General features: G+C 40.2%; 1 protein-coding gene across 1 annotated transcript in view; it reads right to left on the reverse strand.

Moving 5' to 3' along the window:
- TDRD7 (tudor domain containing 7) overlaps positions 1 to 19,540 on the reverse strand; it is an 89,641-nt gene that overhangs the window by 16,864 nt on the left and 53,237 nt on the right. Inside the window, exons 7-12 of the mRNA XM_082657028.1 lie at positions 15,334 to 15,929; positions 11,605 to 11,791; positions 7,268 to 7,379; positions 5,322 to 5,524; positions 4,135 to 4,269; positions 2,274 to 2,360 (exon numbers count right to left, since the gene is read on the reverse strand). Of these exons, the coding sequence (XP_082513154.1) occupies positions 2,274 to 2,360; positions 4,135 to 4,269; positions 5,322 to 5,524; positions 7,268 to 7,379; positions 11,605 to 11,791; positions 15,334 to 15,929 (1,320 nt within the window). The remainder of the gene's footprint in view (positions 1 to 2,273; positions 2,361 to 4,134; positions 4,270 to 5,321; positions 5,525 to 7,267; positions 7,380 to 11,604; positions 11,792 to 15,333; positions 15,930 to 19,540) is intronic.

Genomic DNA, 19,540 nt, shown 5'->3' on the forward strand with positions numbered 1-19,540 from the left:
CACAAGAACAGGCTCTGTGATGGAGTGTGGGCAGAAGTCATGTGGCAGTGACTGAGGACTGACTGGAAGATGGTGCAGAGTGAATGCAGACCACTTCTACAGGGAAACAGGGAGAGTAGTGGCCACTGCACTGAATAAAGTTGGTTGGACTTACAGAATAAGTTCAGAATGTATAGGCACTATAGTTCAGACAAGTTTAGACAAGTTACAATGTCAAGAGCAAATACATCACTTAAACACAGGATCTGCTTTTCATTAATCATCTTTCTTTCCTTAACTTTCTATGCATCACTAAGAGAATGAACACTTTTGCTACTCAAAAGTAGATAATACACAACTTGATAGTAATACAAATAATACTAGATATTAATCTAAAGTATTTGAGCATACACTGAGAAGGTATTTTTGCCAAAAAGGCATAGCCTGATTCCACACACGGAGAAACTCAAGTTGAGTTTCTCTCAAAAAGAGAAACACTCTACAAAACACTGCTACTCTTCAAGAGGCCACAAACAACAAAGACTGAGCAACTGTCAGGTTGGAGGAAACTAAGAAGACATGACAACTAAATACATCTTGGGATCCTGGACCAGAAAAAGGACATATGGAGGACAATCTGGGAAATGTCAGCATGTTCTGCAGATTAGTTAATAATATTGTACCAATGTTAATTTCCTGATTTTGATAATCGTTATGTAAGACGTTAACAATTGGAGATGGTGGATAAAGGGCATATGGGAACTCCTTAAAATATTTTTGCAACTTTCTAAAAGTCTGAAATTACTTCAAAATAAAAGGTTAAAAAATTAAGTATTTGTGCATTTATATATTATACACTAAACAGCACAGAGCTTTAAAATTCAGATATGTCGTGTTCTTTTTAACAAATCATGTTTTGAAGTTTATAGCTAAGCACCCAAATCTTAGTCATATAACTCCAGATCTCAACTTTCTGACACACATTCACATTGACAATAATTATTTCAAAACTGATGCTTTCATTAAAGTGGCCATGACCAAGATTTACTTAAATAAAGGGAAAATCAGTACAATTAAGTTATCACAATGCTGCTATGCAGTAATAAAACTCAATAAAGCAATGATTCTTACTTAGGGTTGGTTTCTTTGAGAATCTTAAGAAAATTATGAATACTTTCCCTCCAAAATACATAATACACACACACACACATAATTTGCATACAATTGTTGGGGAGGGGTCCAGGCGCTCCCTGTAAGCAGAGGTCTTTGCACCTAGGTTAAGCACCACTGTGGAAAAAAAAAAAAATCAAGCCCAGATTTGCAATCTTACTAACTGGGCAAAATAGATATCAAAAAAAAAAAAAAAAAGAAGAAGAAGACGAAGAAAAGAAAGAAACCACAAAAATCCAAAACCTACCTTTGAAAAACATACAGAAATCTATGACAAAATATAACAAACCTCCTTGCAAATTCATAACTGAGCTTGTAAGAAAATAAAACAATTATTAGGCCCTGGAAATAGAGGAATATGTGAACACTGAAACCCAAGCCATCCTGGGCAGGGGTGAGGGAGGACATGAGATGCCCCCAAGAAGCCAGAACACTCAAAGGGCTACCCCTCGAGGGAGGGGTGACTCTGGAGAGCAATTAGGCATTCCCTATGCCCAGAAATTCCACTCCTACATATGTACCCTGGGAGATATGCACAGGAAGGGTCATGGTAGTGCTGTTTATAGCAAAAAATTCGACACAATCTAAATATCCATTGTCAGAAGAATGGAGTGATAATGTTGGCATATTCGTACACTGTTACAGCATACAGCAGGGAAAACAGATTACATCACAAACATAATGAATGAAAAAGCATGTTATAGAAGAATCAATACATCTTACAATTTGTGTAAATTTTTAAGACATTCATTTATTTAGTTATACTTTATTCATGTTTTTACTATAAATATTATATATACTATTCACTTCTACATTTTAAATATCTCTATATTGAAATATACAGATAGTAAAAGTATGTGTGTATAGACACAAATATAGTAAAACTCTAGAGCAGTGAATAGGAAGGAGAAACACCAAATTCAGCTGGTAGCTCCCCCAGGGGTGGGAGTAAAAGAAAGGGCTGCAGACAGGGAGCATCAACTGTATATTGGTTTTATGTATCATGTTTTATTTCTTAAACTGGTGATGAGTATATGGATGCTTACTCCATTTTTTAAAAACCTCATTTATATGTCTGAAATATTTCATCTTAAGTTTAAAAAAAGTCAAGTGACTGATTTTACCTCTACTCGTAACCATTTTCCTTTGCAATGGAAGAGGCAGATTTTCCCACAGAAGGGTAATGAAACGAAGTACTCAGAGGTCATGTGCTGCAAAACAGAAACGCATGACACTTATTATTCTCAGCAAAGAGCACGTTGCTACACCATGAGAAAAACACCGCTGTGGCACAGGCAAGCTGCTTCACCCGTATGTGATCAGACTTTCGGCGACGTGTGTGCTACAGTGGACGCAGCACATGTACAGGGGTTGTAGGGCTTCTGCCTTGTTTCTCATATGTTGGTGGTAGCCATCTACCCTTCTTCCTTGCACATGGCTCATAAATCAGCCTTGTTAAAATGTCTAAAAATGTTAGCATGGAGGTCAGTATAATTCATCCAGGCTCAGGCACCATCAGTTAAACACAAAGAGGGGAGATGAATCCGATAAAATGAACAGCCTGTATGAAAGGGAAGCAGTTAGGCTAGCAGTTCATAAGGCCTCCTCTTTTCATCTTTTAACATTCAAGATTCAAAGATAAGATTTTAATCCAAAACAAAAGAAACGTTATCAACCCAAATATGGATATCAGTGCCAGTTCAATGTTGTTCTATGTTTTCATCCTCCTCCTCTGCTGTAGCTTGAAATGGGGGACCTGCCATTGCCTCTTTCCTTCAGGGTGAATGTTTCTACTCTCCCCACAGGCAATGTCTCCTTCCACTTGAGCTTCCAGGGCACTAAGAACTGTCAAGAGTGCTTTTCACCATTATAGATTATAAGCACATGCATGCAAATGAGTAACTACAGTCACCCTCTGGATGTCTCAGATTTCTCTAGGATAGATCAGCAAATCAAACTTCAGTAATGACCTTGAGATACAAGCTAAGACATCTGTAACAGAAAGAGGTAAAGCTATAGATCTAATAACGTCTCGATTCTAGGCTGTAGTCTAAATACAAGTTTAATCCACTTCAGCAAATATTTTGGAATACCTATTTTATGTAAGACACTAGATAAGTTACTACAGTACCTAAATGAATTAGGTACTTACCAGAAGCTGGTGAGGCTCAGTCTCTGCCCTCAGGAAGCCTATACTCTAGTAAAGCAAACAAATACCCAAACAGCTAAAACAATGCTGCATACAAGTGTCATGAGGCACTCGGGGTGCTCTGTAGGTCAGAGGCAAGGGTTCACTTCCAGGTGAGGGGGTCCGAGATGAAGCGGCATCAGAGTTTAGTCACTTGGAAACCACAGCATATTGTGGATTACAACTATAATGTCCAAATGGAGGTAAGGAAATCCCTTTAGGACCTTAAAACAAAACCCCTACAGATCCTGATTCAGAAAATAATACTAGAATTAAAGGGAAAAGAGATTACTAATAAATGTAAACTGCAGAACCACATTTTCCAAGGCGCAGGTTCTCTCAGGGACCATAAAGAGGTTGGACAGTGATGCCTCGGAAGTTCTATTCTCCTTCTAAATTCCATGGTTCTGTCTTTGCCCAGGCAGAGGAGCCAGCTGCTCGAGCAGACAGTCACAGGCAGCTGCACTGTAGGCTCATCAACTGCACCTTGTGAATGACAAATCTACCGGTTGTTGCACACTTTCTGTGTGCCAGGCCCTGTGCTAATAATAAGCAGCCTTGTGACTAGTCCTCATAACAATCCTGTGGGTACTCACTATTATTATCCTCATTTTACCATAAAGAAACTAGTGGGGATTTTTATTTTTGTTTTAAATTCTTAAGTCTGGGGCTCTTATCCTCTATTTTAGAGAGTCTACCTTAAAATATACAAAACTTACTACACATGTACAATTTAGTGACTCCTCTTGTTTGCAATGTTAGGACTCATCTTAGAGGTGGATGCTGCTTGGCCATACCTTACAATGAAAGTATTCCTCGATCTTATGCAGAAGGTCGTTGAGCTTGTTCAAACCCTTACAAGGCACCTGGCAGTAGAGTGTGCCATCGGAGCAAATATTAGTCACTCTGACATTTGTGTACATGGCATCGACCTGAAACAAAGGACACACCAAGGATGTGAGAACAGAGTGCAGCTCTCACCTACCTAAGGGTATCTATCTAAATAGCTCATTGAAAATTTCTGCGCTTTTCAATCTTCTAAGCAAGCTGGAGGACAGATAGAATGAAATTCATAACGTAAATGTGAAAAACTAGTTTGCATACCACTCTTTCCAAAAGGAATATCTGGTATCATTTGTGTCAGGCACAGAGTAGACATTTTACACACATTATATTATTACCACTTTCTACTGTCTGAAAGGCTAAGAGTATTTTTAGCTCTGCTTTAACTCTGGTTTATCTTCTCCCCATTAATTTAGAAAAAGAATTATTATATAAAACATTTTTGCAGCATTAACAGAAATAAAAATAAAAAACTCTCACAAAATCAATCCCATTATCAGTTTACTTTCTAATTCACGTCCATGGGCCACAGGAATTTTTAGTAACTTTTAAAAATTATAATCACAGTAAAGGTTTAATTTTAGCCATTTTTAGTCAAATCATAATATAAAGGCAATTTACTATTGTTCTACTTATTAAAACAAATATTTTCCCAATGTTGCTATGAAGCCTTAAAAATGATCATTTTTAACATCTCATCCTATTCTTTCGAGTGGCTGCTCTATAATTTATTTAAAAGTGTCCTTTCGTACAGACATCTATGTTCTTCACATTTAAAAAATGTTAAAGCTAGCAATTTAATAAGCATCGTCACTGATCTAATTTTCCCTTCATTTGAATTATCCTCCTTTATTATCTTTGCAAAATAATTTCATATAAAATTAATATATGCTCATTGTGGAAACTGGAAAATAAAACAAAAATAAAAAAAATAAAACAAAAATCCAATTCTTAATAATTACTATTTTTATTACTAATATTTTGGCATTTCCCCTCCTTTTAGCTCCCTTCCTTCCTTTTTTTTTCCAATACATACGTAATCTGTCTCTATCTAGTGTTAGCCTAAAATGTACAACGTTCTTTTCTGGTGAATTTCTTTCCTGTGATACTTGTGAATAGACAACAGTGGTCACAGTGGTACCTGAAGGTGAACCTCTAGTGACTTGTCACATTTGGCCTTTAAGCAGGTGGCATTGATGTTGATGTCATCTTCTCCTGAGGTATCGTACAGAACAACCAGTGGAATATCAGTTTTGTCAAGTATTTCCACTGCAAAGATCTTTCCACAAGTTAAAGATTCAACCACCTTCACTAAATCAGGATCATCACTTAGAACTTCCAACCCTGAAAAATATTGAATATTTAAATTTCTACTTAATTAGAAGAATCATTTTAAGATGCAGAGATTGTGTTTGTTTTGGCTACTTATTACAATTATGAATCTACTACAAAATTCTTAAATTTTATAGGGAAGCTTTGTTATACAATCTTCTTTATACCATCCACCCTTAGGTTTAAAAATATTTATTATAACATGAATGCCCTTTTGAATGATTACACGAAGGCGGGCAATCTTAAAACAAGAAGAAAAGTTGACGATCAATCTGAATTTCTACCTTAGGAGAAACAGCCTTCACTTTACTTACAAACACATATTTAAAACAAAAAGACTAACACATAAAGAAGTTGTCAGCCAATTATGTCTGCCACTCATGTATTTGTAACACTCTTCCTAAAAATATACCCTTGTTTTTTTCATTTTCTAATTAAATATGCACAATTATTTCTTGCATGAACATGCACTTATTGAAAATTTAGACAACCTTTCCCCCTCTCTTTCATTCTTTCTTTTTAAGTAAACCATCATGGCCCTGAGGATACCAAAGAACTTTCAGATTTATGAAAGAAAGGTAAAATACTGTTTAATGTAATGTGGGTATTAGGTGAATTTTATTGCAGTCTAATTATTCTTTAAATTCTTGGAAAATTGTAATTTCATATAACATAATATGACAACTCTAAGTTAATCCATTAAACTAATTAAACTAGGGCATCATTTCCCCAATGGTACTACAATGTCTATTTCTATATTTTTCCCCTTTAAATCCGTAAGCAAAAGTTTACAGACTCCTTCTGACCTACCTTTCTCTTTTTCATATTCTGTTCTCCAGACACACACCTCTATAGCTTTTATCAAAGCTTTCATTTCAGCATCCTAAATCTTTTCCTATGCTCTTGATATGTTCTTTTCAAAACTAACTCCCACAGGTTTGTAACAGTATTTTTAAATTACTCTAGATTTATCTCACAGAGAGAGCCAAACCCAGTTCCTCTGACATAAAGACATCCCTGCTGGGAAGGAGGCATTTCTTCACAGGTCTAATTTTCATGAAAACAATTCTGATCGTTTTCTGAATATAGCTCTGGCTCTCCTGCATGAGGCATACATAGTCCAATGTCTTTCCTCATCATTAACATGTGCCCCCCATACTTTCAGGTCATCCCTACACGTCACTCTCACACATGTGCATTTCTCTACGCTTCCTTGAGAAGGAAAGAAAAGAACAGTGATACGTGACAGTGCCAGAGACCGCACATGACCCACAGCTGGACTCGTGCTTGGGTGCACGAGGGAGTGTTCCTTGCTAACAAGCAGCACCCACGGAGTCCATCTCAGTGGGAACGAAGCTGGGAGTCACTTTACAACAGGTCGAACAACATGATTTACACTGATCCTGTATCCCACGATACAGGGCCTCGAACAGCTGTTACTAGGGCAGTTACGGCAACAGCAACCAAACCCTCTCAGATGTCCAACAGGCTTTTTAATAATAAATTTAAATGTGGTATATGTTATATATAATGTAACAAAAATATATTAAAACATCATAACATTTTTATAATGATCAAATCTTACAAAGAGAAATACAGCAGGTTCTTATTAGTTATCTATTTTATACATATTAGTGTATATATGTCAATCCCAATCTCCCAGTTCATCCCCCACACACACGGGCCCCAACTTTCCCCGCCTGGGGTCCATACGTTTGTCAAAGTGGAGAGCACTTTAAAAAAAGTTCCTTTTACCTGCGAGCTTACACTTTGTAGCTTGGAATGACAGTGAACAGAACTTCGGGTTCAATTTGTATGCTTTGCTCATTTCAACATTTTCACTAAAACCATAGTCAACATAGCATACCTAATGATAATAGAAACAACAATGTTTAGGTTCAAATAAAATTCTTTACCCTCGTTTCTTAAAAAAAAAAAAAAATCACTTGATGCATTGAACTGGCTTCATTTTACCCCATAATCGGCATGTGAAGTGGCACCACTGCCTGGAAAATGCCAGGGCAGGTGCCCCTGACTTAGCCCGGAAGAGGAATGCTGGGAATGGGACCAGGGGTGCCAGGGCTCCTGACTTCCAGGCCGCACTCCTCTGCCGCGCCTTTGCCAAAGGGGAGAAGAGGGAAGAGTGCTGAACTCCGATGCCTTCTGTTGTCAGCTTCTCAGCAGTACACGTACCTGGTCTGCCAGCCCTGACTGTCCCCACCCTTTCCTTGCTGGCATAATGCCTACATCACCTTATTCTTTCTTGATTTACACAGCTCCACTAAGGATCTGCTTCCTTAGGCAGATCCTTATTTATTTCTAGATGAGGCATCACACTGGTGGTATTTATCAGATTCTAAATCCCCAGAGCAGCACTTTTGACAGCTTGCTCTCAGCTGTTATGCTTCCAGGGACCGAGATGCTTTCTGTCAATGACAACAATGATGCCATGGCTGGATAACATGGAATTCTACACTGTAAAGGTAGGTAATTCTGGGTTTTTGGGGGGCTGTGCAGCTGGGTTAGGCCTTCATCCAATTCAGGAGAAGGTCCCAGTCTGCTGGACAGAGCTCTGTGCTTACAGAGACTTGCATGGCACTTCCTCACCACCATCACAGATCATGGAGAGCCTGGATATTATTTTTAGTGTATTAATAAAACCTTCAGTTGAGAAGGACTATATAACCAACGGCTTTTTCTTTTTGGAGAAAAATAAATCTAGAGACATTAAGCTGTGGTTTAGAATGATAACTAGGAATCAGAGGGAAAGTGTTGAAAACTTAGTACGCTTCTCTAATTAAAGCAGATGGTTATTACAAATACAGAACAAATCACAAAAATGCAGGGCAAAGGCATGGCAAAGAAATACCAAGTAATACAGAGTTTTACTTTCTGCAGTAAAATAAAGTCCACAGCTTCTGAGCACCAAGATTCTGACAGTAAGTATACAAAACAAAAATTCTCCCCATCAGAGAAACTAAGGAAGAAAAGAATAGAGAGATGACTAACGCCTTTCCCTGACCACCTGATAGCCGTGTCTGTGGGGCCTGTATATCCCACGTTGGAAAGGATCATCTCTTAGAGTCCATATCTTGACTCAGTGCCCGCCGAGGCCTTGATCCCTGGCAGGGTCCCCACACTACAGCCAGCCACTTCTCCAACCCCTAATTAGCACCTGCTTTTCCTTCCCAAAGGCCTCAGGATTCACGCAGTTTTTTGTGTCCTTTAATAGCTATCAACACCCACAATTTGGATTCTGCTCTTCCTAGGTCTAAAATGGAGACAACGTGTCTGTGAATAGGACATAGTATGTGAAATCATGATTCCTGGGCAATTTCGAATGTACTCCTAGCACTAAGAGACTAAAGAATACTGCTCTAAAATCTTCAAAGGGTTTCTGTAATGTCTGGAGCTTGTTTTCTTTTCTTTCTTCTTTTGAATCACGATACCATGTATTTGTATGTCATCTGCGGCTCATAAAACATCTGCCCATGGACTGTCCAGCTGGACTCTCACCACCCTCTGTCCTGTGTCCTTTGGCCCTGAGATCAGCACAAGCAGGCTCATAATTGTGGCACCGGGCCCCAGTTCATTCCTGGATCTCTGGCTCCCTCAAGTGGCCGAAGGTCTCACAGCACCACCTGAGTAATAACCAGAAAACACCCCTGGGCTGTGGGTTTGCGCCAGGCCAAACTGGCACCAACCTGAGGGGGTGACCGCATGTTCCTGTTTCTCATACTCAGAAAGTTCTGTGGAAAGCAAGGAGGGAACCTGTTCTTGCTGTCAGGCACAATAAAATTCAAGAGAAACAAGACTTTCCAAGTAGCTGGGGTTTCTCCTAATAAAGGGTAAAATTCATCTCTGTCTGGTTCATGGGATATGGGGAACAAGATGAGGCCAGGACTGCCACAACTACTGCTGCCTTAAGAGCTTGCCACCGTAAAACACACCAAGCTGCTCTATTTATTCCTCACACCAGCTCACAGCTCTCAGAAGCAATGACACAGCCGGTTGCTTCCTCCTTTACGAGGTACTTTCCTGTTCTGGCTTCCGTGACACTGCCTTCTTGGTTTTCCTCCTTCTCTGGCCATTCTGACAGTCTTCTTTGCTCCTCTCACACCCACCATCTAAATGCTGAAGTGTTTCAGAGCCTAGTTCTGGGTCCCCTTCTCTGCTCTATGGGTGATTCTTCCTCAAGGAGATCTGACCCAGGCCCATGGCTTCAAGTAGCACCTACACGCTGATGCCTCCCACCCTGCTGCTTCATCTCCAGTCCTGACTTCTCCCTGAGCTCCAGGCTTGTCCAGGTGAAATCTGATAGCTTTTCTCAAACCTAACAGGTCCTACAAAATTCTTGATTCTCCTATATATTGGTTCTTTTCCCTGATTTCCCAGTTTCAATAAATGGCACCAATATCCACCAGGTTGCTCAAGTCCCAAACCCAGCAGCCATCCTGAATCTTCTCCTTTCTTCTCTTCCACATCCGATGAATTAGTGTCCTGTCAGTTCTACCTCCAAATCCATCCTGAATACGTCCCATTACCTGTGTCTCCACTGTTTCTACCCTAATTCAGGTTACAAGTTGCTGGCTACTGCAATAGCCAACTAGCCGGTCTTACTTTCCTTCTCTACACTACTACAATCCATGTTCTCTACACTACTACAATCCATGCCCCACACGGGCACTGGAACAATCTTTGAAGCAAATAAACCAGATTACATCTCCCTGCTTATCCCTTGCTTCAAAGTTATTTTCTATCACAGCACCCTGGTTACTTCTTTCACTGCTGTTAAATTGTCCTGTTTATTTATTGTATACTTGTTCATTATCTGTCTTCTTTTACTAGCATATAAGCTTCTTGAGAACAAGCACTTGTCAGTCTTGTCTCCTGCCCTAGGACAGTGGAAAAAAATGAATGAAAAGTTTAACAGGCAGATACTAGCATAATGATAGTGTCTGATTTTATAGGTAAGGAATCAGAGAAGTTAAATAACTTTCCCAAGGCCACACAGCTAGAAGTGGCAGAGTTGGGACTTAAACTCAGGTCTAACTGACTCCAGAGCTTAAACTCCCAAAGTAGAGGTAAGGAAGGAAGGGGAAGGCCCAAGCTATTTTTGTCTTATAGATCTCAGACTAGGAGATATCCTTGTGGAGTATGTGCAGCATTTATTATAAACACCGATGCACTGTTAACATGTCACCGGGGTTTGTATGGTTCTTCTCTTCATAAGCAATCCCTGTGCCTTCAAATAGCTTAAGTTGTATTGGACTTCCTAAGGGCAGGGAAACGGTCAGCAAGTAGACTGAAGTTTAGCTAGGAATGTCTGGGGCAGTTATCTCCTATCGACTAGAGGCCACTCAGGTTTCTCACTGAGCACAAAGCAGTGATGGGGCCACACTGACTGGGGTCCTGTTCACCTGGACTTCCCGCCCCCTGCAGTGCTAAGGGTTCTGAGATGTGCTAACCCTGCTTACAAAATTTAGACAAAACTGTGCCTTCGTGAGTTCTGATTCTGGGTCTCTGAGCTGAGGGAAAAAAGAGGCAATGGGGCAGAGGATGATCACCACGAATGTGGTCAAGTCTGGAAGTATTAGAGCCTCTGAGGAAAGAGACTGGTGAACGAGCCCTCTGACCTTTCCAAGATGTCCAAGATGACCAAGAGGGCAAGACTTGGGGCATGGCCCAAGTCTTATCTGGGGTTCTCCTCAGCTGGCTGTGCAAGAAGGGAGAGAAGAATGCCATCTCCTCTAATCAGTATGGTTTCCCTCACTCCAAAGTATTGACCTTGATAAGAAGCCCACAGAGCTCTGATCAGTATTCACTGTATAACCTTGGGGGATAGGAATAGAGATTTTTTTCCTGCTTACATCATGGGTTATGGTACAACAATGGAGAAGAATTTTTTTTCTTTTTTTTAAACTAAAACTCTAAGATAATATAACTACCACTGACTTAACAGTTGACAGAGATAATCTTTTACAGATACTATTTTTTCAACTTCTGGGGAAAACTAAATATAGTTAGAGAGGACAGAATATTAGACGCAACATTTTCATCTGAAAAATAATGTTTGCCTTCATAATGCTTGCCTTTATTTTGTTCCCTTCTGTTGAGGTGACCTGTGCCCGTAACCAGGCATCCTCCTCAGCATTAACAGCCAGCAACTGGCCAATCTGCACAGTCTGGACTGGTGTGACCTTCGAGTTCTTACTGTAATACTCCTTCATCTCATCTTCCATTAATTCCTGAGCAGCAGAATAGTCTCTGCCCACATACCTAAATTAAAGGAAGAGAACACAAATGAAGCAACCTGGAAGAAGGAAAGCTACAGGAATTCATTAATATTACTCTGTTTTTCTACAGTCATCTTTGGTTCCAGGCTCAGACTTGCTTACACTGACAGGGAGGAGAACATGGAGTTAGTAAACAATTATATATATATATATATATTTTTTTTTTCTTTTTGCAGTATGCGGGCCTCTCACTGCCGTGGCCTCTCCCGTCGCGGAGCACAGGCTCCGGACGCGCAGGCCCAGTGGCCATGGCTCACGGGCCCAGCTGCTCTGCAGCATGTGGGATCTTCCCGGACCGGGGCATGAACCTGCGTCCCCTGCATCAGCAAGTGGACTCTCAACCACTGCTCCACCAGGGAAGCCCAACAACTGTACCTTGAAAAAGGAGAATACAATACTGTGGAGCTCACAAAAAAAGACCAAGGTCCAACACACCGCACAACAGAGCAAATGCTCAACAACAATCCAGAGAACTAGAGGATATAACAGTAAGCAGTCAGGGAGGACCAGGTTGAGAGAAGACTCAAGGGAAGGAAAGGGAGGAAGTGGAAAGGAAGACACCAGTGGAAGCCAGATGAGCAAGAGTCAACCTGAGATTTTGACTCAGGCTGCTGGAGATGTGTGTAGATTTCTGAGAAGAGAATGTAGTTGATAGTTCTGCCTTAACTAGGGCTAGGTCTGAACAAGTCTCAATCTCTGAAAACCAACGAAATCTGACTCCTCCTAGAGAAAAACAAACCCTTGAAAACAATAGATAGAACCATGTGACAACCCATCCCTCCAACTTACTGAACAAATCTGAACAAATTACAACAAAATGTTGAGTTCTGATACCCTTAAAGAGATGACATGTTCTAGATAAATGCCTCTTTAAGTTGCATGCTTTTTAAGAAATGTTTTTTTTCCAGGATACTCTTCTATCCCCCTTCTACAATTTTCGGCTGTTGACAACTGCAATCACCTTGTCCTAGTTTATGTTATCAAAACATACTGTTTTGCTTTCTGCCATAAATAGGCTGCTGCTTCCTTGTCCTTTAGTCTTCAGAGACGATTCCAACAAAGGCCTCCTTCCAGGATGGAAAACCTGGCAAATCAAACCTGGCTCCTTTAACAGGAGCTATCTCAGCCATGGGATGAAGCCTTTTGAGTTTGAAGGCTATGCTGTACCAGCACCAGAATCACCTGGCCAGCGAGATGGGGGATATGCCACAAGAACATTGCTCTTTGAACTGTTCTAGCTTCTACTCAGGGCTCAAGTGGTCCTATACAGCTTTCAGAAACTATTCCTTTTAGGAGTATCTTCCTGTATTTTTGGTAACTATCAGCAGGACAGAAGAAACCAGAGTCAACCTATTTGTTACTAGAGGAAAAAAAGCTTTTAAAAGCCCTACACAATGTGGAAATAATGCCTCTTTTGGAGGCAATGGCTATTTTAAAACAAAATATGACATGCATATTATTCACTCCAGAAACAGCTGTAAAAGCTTTGTCATACTCTATCATTTAAGGTTACTGAGCTTTACAAATGTTAGGGTACTGCCTGGAATACAGCTGCACTCTTGGCTCTGGAGTCTCCTAGTAGATCTGCAGCTCTGCTCAAGTGCCCATTTCCTTGGAACCTGGAGTCTCATGGGGCCTCCTGGTAGCGCTGCTACAGTCCTGGGAGCTCAACTGGCAGAGGCCTAGGCTATAGCCTGTGGTCTGGTAGTCTGCATAGCATGGGCTCCTGCCAGGGAGGAGGGAGGTGGTGAGAAGCAGCATGAGATCTGCAGGCAGCTTCTGCTCTCTGTAGCCACCAACAGAGAACGATGCCTGGGCGGGGTAAGGAGGTAATATGACAGTTGGTATAAGAGTGGGTAGTGGCAAGAATAAGGTCATACATTATCCCCAAATTACCTGAGCAAGTGAACAAAGAATGATATGCAGGCCAATTTAGATATGCCATAAATACAAAGTTTTACAAAGTTAATTTTTAGACTGGAGACAACAGATTCCCATACTTGACCTAAGGGTCCTGCCACGGCACCTCCCTGTAACTTTTATGAGTCACAAGCCTACTAGTTTCCAGAGTCTACTGCCTGGGTAAAGGTGTGGATGTAGAATAGGGCTCAGCCTGCTGGGGTCAGGGTGGTGGGGAGACACTAATGACCTAGGGTCAACCTAAGGGCAGACATTACCCATCATGCTTGCTGGTTGCCAGCCACCCTAATGAACATGTAGAATGCCGGCTCTGGGATTCTAACTTATACTGAAAAAGGGATCTAGATAACCTGAGGACCCTGGACCTAATCATCCTGGAGTAGACTGAACCCCCATCCTATTGAAGCCCTGGAACTGATCCAGATTCTTGCCAGATCTTGGGAAGAACGTAAGAAATCACATGATTCATCCAGTCCAGTGCTGGGTGCTTGGCTCTCTGAAAGTGGCACCAATGACTACTGGTAACAGATACCAAAGGATCCTGCCAAGGAAGCAGATTTAGATTTTCTTTATAATGTCAAATGGTAAAAGTTAGCAATGTGCTCCTCAACATCCTTCCTTTACCTCAGTTTATTAGTGACCCACAGTAGGAACCCTAACCCTCAGCAAGCTATTCCTATCTTCAGGCCATACCATATCTTAGAATAAAAGCTCTATACATTTACCACCCCTCTATAAAAAGGACCTCAACAAAGCTCCTACATGTTCTAGTTTGAACATCCTAAGATACTTGATTCTCACTTCATCATCAGACTTAGTTTGTTCAAACAGAAAAGCTTCAGTAGGTTTGCTGTATAGGACTTTGATTATTTTTTGTGGCCTTTCATTGGATCTTCCCAGCTCAGCTATGATCCTTGGGAAGAGTAAGAGTCCAACGCACAGGGACATTTTGGGTGAAGGAGCCTGGATTCTGTTCTGCTCCAGCCACAGCCACACCTTGGGCTGCTGCCTCCAGAGATCCAGCTACAGTGGTTACCATTCTTCATCCCAAGTCAGAAACAGCAAATTATAGTCTTTCAACATTTTCTGTGTATTCTACATTTCCTCCAAAAGTCCACATCAAGTGCCTGAACCGAACTGTTTTTTGGAATTCCAGTTATTATTAGCCACTTAGGCAATAATTCCTTCTCCCAGGCAATGATATCAAAAGGCTCGAGAAACCAGAGGGCTAATCTGATGCATTACACTAGAAGGCGGTGCTTAGCTATTCTGACTTTTAGGAAACACTACGTAATCCCAGATTAAACAGTATTACCTACCTAGTGGGTGATTGCTCTTTCTATGGACTAGGTATTGCTCTTGACTTATACAGTTACCATTATGCTTTTGACATAGATTATTTTCACGTTCAGACCATATCATCATTTCAAATTTTAAAACTGTAAGAAATCTTTTCTCGCAAAAATAGTTATTTTAAACATTATACTTCAATATAACTCTATAGAACTAAAAATATATTATTCTTCCTCAACCAGCATCTATATGAAGAATAGCCAAGTAGCAACAGTACACTAGGATTCTAAAGAATTAGAAAATAAAACTTGCCTGATAACCACTTCATTTGTGTTGCTCAGTTCAACCACCAGTACAGATGGGGATGCCTCAGTTGGAATGATTAACGGAGGAATTGTTACAGTCTCCATAAAGGTATCGGTACTTTTGGTAATGTTTTTTTCTATCTGCAAATATTCTTGTTCAATCACAGACTTGACATCATAATCTCCATGTGCTTGCTCTGCATCCTTTAAATCCTTTAGGATTTTGTCAGTGGGTGGTGGAAGTTTAGCATAGAGAATGGCCTTCTGAGGGTTTCCAGAAATGTAGTCTATGGTGCATACATCGGAAAGCGAGGCAAGATTTTTTAAGGCATCCTCAGGTAATTTCACTTTGTACATGTCCTCAAATGCTTTGGGGAGTGCGCTGGCCCAAAGACCACTTGAGTATTTCACCAGCAGCTCCTCAACTTTCTCTTTAAAGTCTCCTGGCATAACTGTTGGACACCCTTTGAGTGGTGGTATTTGTTTTGGAGCAGGTAGTGGGGATGGTGGCACTTTTTCAGCATTCAGTTCACTTCTCAAAAGCTGCTTTCTCTTAGCTGGATAAACAAGTAAATCTTGACCACCATTGCAAGGTTTTTCCACCTGAAATTTTTAAATACAGCAAATGACAGATATTTTAATGGCTAAAAACAACCTGAGAGCACATTAATGCATTTTAAATTTGAGAGAAACACTTTTCAAATTTATGAAGAGAACACAAAATTGTACATTTTACTCTTTTCAGTCACTAAGACTTTAATACACTGCCTTCACTTGCAAACATGATCATGCACCACATTTCAGTAACAAGCAGGGAAATGAAATAGTATGAATTTCCCATGTGAAGCACCTGACCTCCAATAACCCTAGGAAATCATGAGAGCTTCTGCTCTGTACACCACCTAGTTTCTCTGACAAGTAGTTTTGTCTCACCTAGTTTCTCTAACAAATACAAAGCAACAGCTTACAAAATTGACAGAATACAAGGAGGAATGAAACCATGAAAAGGTATCAGAACTGTCAGGAATAAACCACTGGGAAGAAAGCTAGGAAATATTCAGGCAAAACTGAGGTGCTGTCTCTCTTCTTCCTGCAGTGTCCTGAGAAAACCCTCAGCTTTCCATTATGTAGGAAGGTCAGTCCAGAGGTAAGGCACACATTTTCCAACAACTACAGTAGAAAGTTAGCTAAAAGTGTTGTCCCTCTAATGAACAAGACTTAAGAATGCCCAGCAGTTGTATACCATCCAATTTCTAATTTTCTTCTCATAACATTCCAGAGAGGCACGGCTTCAATATGAGAGAAGGAGGAAAAGAGAAACTGATGTATGGCACCATTTTTCCAAGTTCTAAGCCTTTCCACTTCTAGACCAGGGGTCAGCACACCACTGGCTGCAGCCCCATGCAGTGTGCCACCTGTTTTTCCATAGCCCATGAGCTAAGAATGGTTTTTCTATTTTTAAATGGCTGAAAAAAAATCAAAAGAATTACTTTGTGACATGAAAATGATATGAAATTCAATGTGCATCAACAAAGTTTTATTGGCCCCCAGCCATTCTCTATGTAGTGCGTATGGCTGCTTTTGCACTACAATGGCAGAGTCGGGTAGTTGTGCCAGACTATGGGTGACAGTCATATAGCTCTTGGCCTGCAAAACCTAAAATATTTATTACTTGGTCCTTTACAAAAAGAATTTCTCAATTTCCGATTAGACTGAAGTTAGTACTCATAGCCCTCTGAAATCTTCTATTCTGTCAGATCCTATTCACCTATTCTTTAGCTGAAATTTAAGACCTTAGGAGGCTATCCAGACCACTAAGGTGATAATACAAGCTTACAAGAAGTACCCCCTTCCCCAAGAAGAATAGAATATTAAAGTTGCTGGGTGGGTAGCTTGTCAGTAAAGAACATTGACTTCATTTACTAATTTTCTATATAATGCTTAGGAAGAGAGAACATAAATACAGTTGACCCTGCTGACACCGTGTGACACTCTGGATGGTATTTATATGATATTCACAATTTGTGTCCTTAATGTTAAGGCTGGAAACACAAACATTTGGGACACTCCTCATTTTGCTCTCAATGGTTAGCCTACCTCTCCAAAGACTCACATTTTAAAATCTGGAATCTTAAAATGCCTATCTTCACTGTGCTTTAAGACACTTAAGATACAAGGACACAGACTGGGTATCCAGAAAAGATTTGAGAAATATACTTTTTGAGAAAATGGAAAAATAAAACAGAATTCTATTTCTATGTAAGTTTTTCACTTGTCATACAGAATCCCAGTTAGTAGCCTCTTCAATAAGTGGTGCTGGGAAAGCTGGACAGCTACATGTAAAAGAATGAAATTAGAACACTCCCTAACACCATACACAAAAATAAACTCAAAATGGATTAAAGACCTAAATGTAAGGCCAGACACTATAAAAAACTCTTAGAGGAAAACATAGGCAGAACACTCTATGACATAAATCACAGCAATATCCTTTTTGACCCACCTCCTAGAGAAATGGAAATAAAAACAAAAATAAACAAATGGGACCTAATGAAACTTAAAAGCTTTTGCACAGCAAAGGAAAACATAAACAAGATGAAAAGACAACCCTCAGAATGGGAGAAAATATTTGCAAATGAAGCAACTGACAAAGGATTAATCTCCAAAATTTATAAGCAGCTCATGCAGCTCAATATCAAAGAAACAAACAACCCAATCCAAAAATGGGCAGAAGACCTAAATAGACATTTCTCCAAAGAAGATATACAGACGGCTAACAAACACATGAAAGGATGCTTAAAATCACTAATCATTAGAGAAATACAAATCAAAAGTACAATGAGGTATCACCTCACACCAGTCAGAATGGCCATCATCAAAAAATCTACAAACAATAAATGCTGGAGAGGGTGTGGAGAAAAGGGAACCCTCTTGCACTGTTGGTGGGAATGTAAATTGATACAGCCACTATGGAGGGTCCTTAAAAAAGTAAAAATAGAACTGCCATTCGACCCAGAAATCCCACTACTGGGCATATACCCTGAGAAAACCATAATTCAAAAAGGGTCATGTACCACAATGTTCATTGCAGCTCTATTTACAATAGCCAGGACATGGAAGCAACCTAAGTGTCCATTGACAGATGAATGAATAAAAAAGATGTGGCATGTATATACAATGGAATATTACTCTGCCATAAAAAGAAACAAAATTGAGTTATTTGTAGTGAGGTGGATGGACGTAGAGACTGTCATACAGAGTGAAGTAAGTCAGAAAGAGAAAAATATCGTATGCTAACAAATACATACGGAATCTAAAAAAAATCGTTCTGAAGAACCTAGGGGCAGGACGGGAATAAAGACGCAGACGTAGAGAATGGACTTGAGTACACGGGGAGGGGCAAGGGTAAGCTGGGAGGAAGTGAGAGAGTGGTATGGAGATAAATACACTACCGAATGTAAAATAGATAGCTAGTGGGAAGCAGCCATACAGCACAGGGAGATCAGCTCGGTGCTTTGTGACCACCTAGAGGGGTGGGATAGGGAAGGTGCGAGGGAGACGCAAGAGGGAGGAGATATGAGGATATATGTATATGTATAGCTGATTCACTTTGTTATAAAGCAGAAACTAACACAATTGTAAAGCAATTATATTCCAATAAAGACGTTAAAAAAACAAAAAAAGAATCCCGGTTAGTACAATTTTAGATTTAGACATGGTAGTCCTCCATATCCAAAGCCAGCTGAGCCTGCTGGGCCCATCTTAAAACGCTTCTTCAGTCTTCACCTAGCAACATCTTCTCAACTCTTTGCAACACCTTCTCTGAAGTGGATGGCAGAGGCTAATTTCAATGGAATATAGTCCATCTTATTCATCTAAAATAACTCTCACAAGCCACATGTCCTACCTGTCCACATGGCTTCTTCTAACCCAAAAGAGGACAACAGTTCTTCAGTTTAATGATCCTTTTCTTTCCAATAAATTAACTGGGAATAGGAGATACTTCAATGTTTGTTTACTAATCTCCCCCACTCTTGGCCCCAAAGCTTCCATTCCTACCCGTGCTTTAGATGCAATCAGGACCAATTACCTAACAATGTAATTGTCAAATCTGTCAAACCTCTAAACATGACCTCTGAACATGACCAGCACACTGAGTTCTTCTAACTAGGGATTACTTTTTTCTTTTTTTTTTTTTGCTGTATGCGGGCCTC

This window comes from Grampus griseus, assembly GCF_964374135.1.
Source record: "Grampus griseus genome assembly, chromosome: 6".
NCBI lineage: Eukaryota > Metazoa > Chordata > Mammalia > Artiodactyla > Delphinidae > Grampus > Grampus griseus.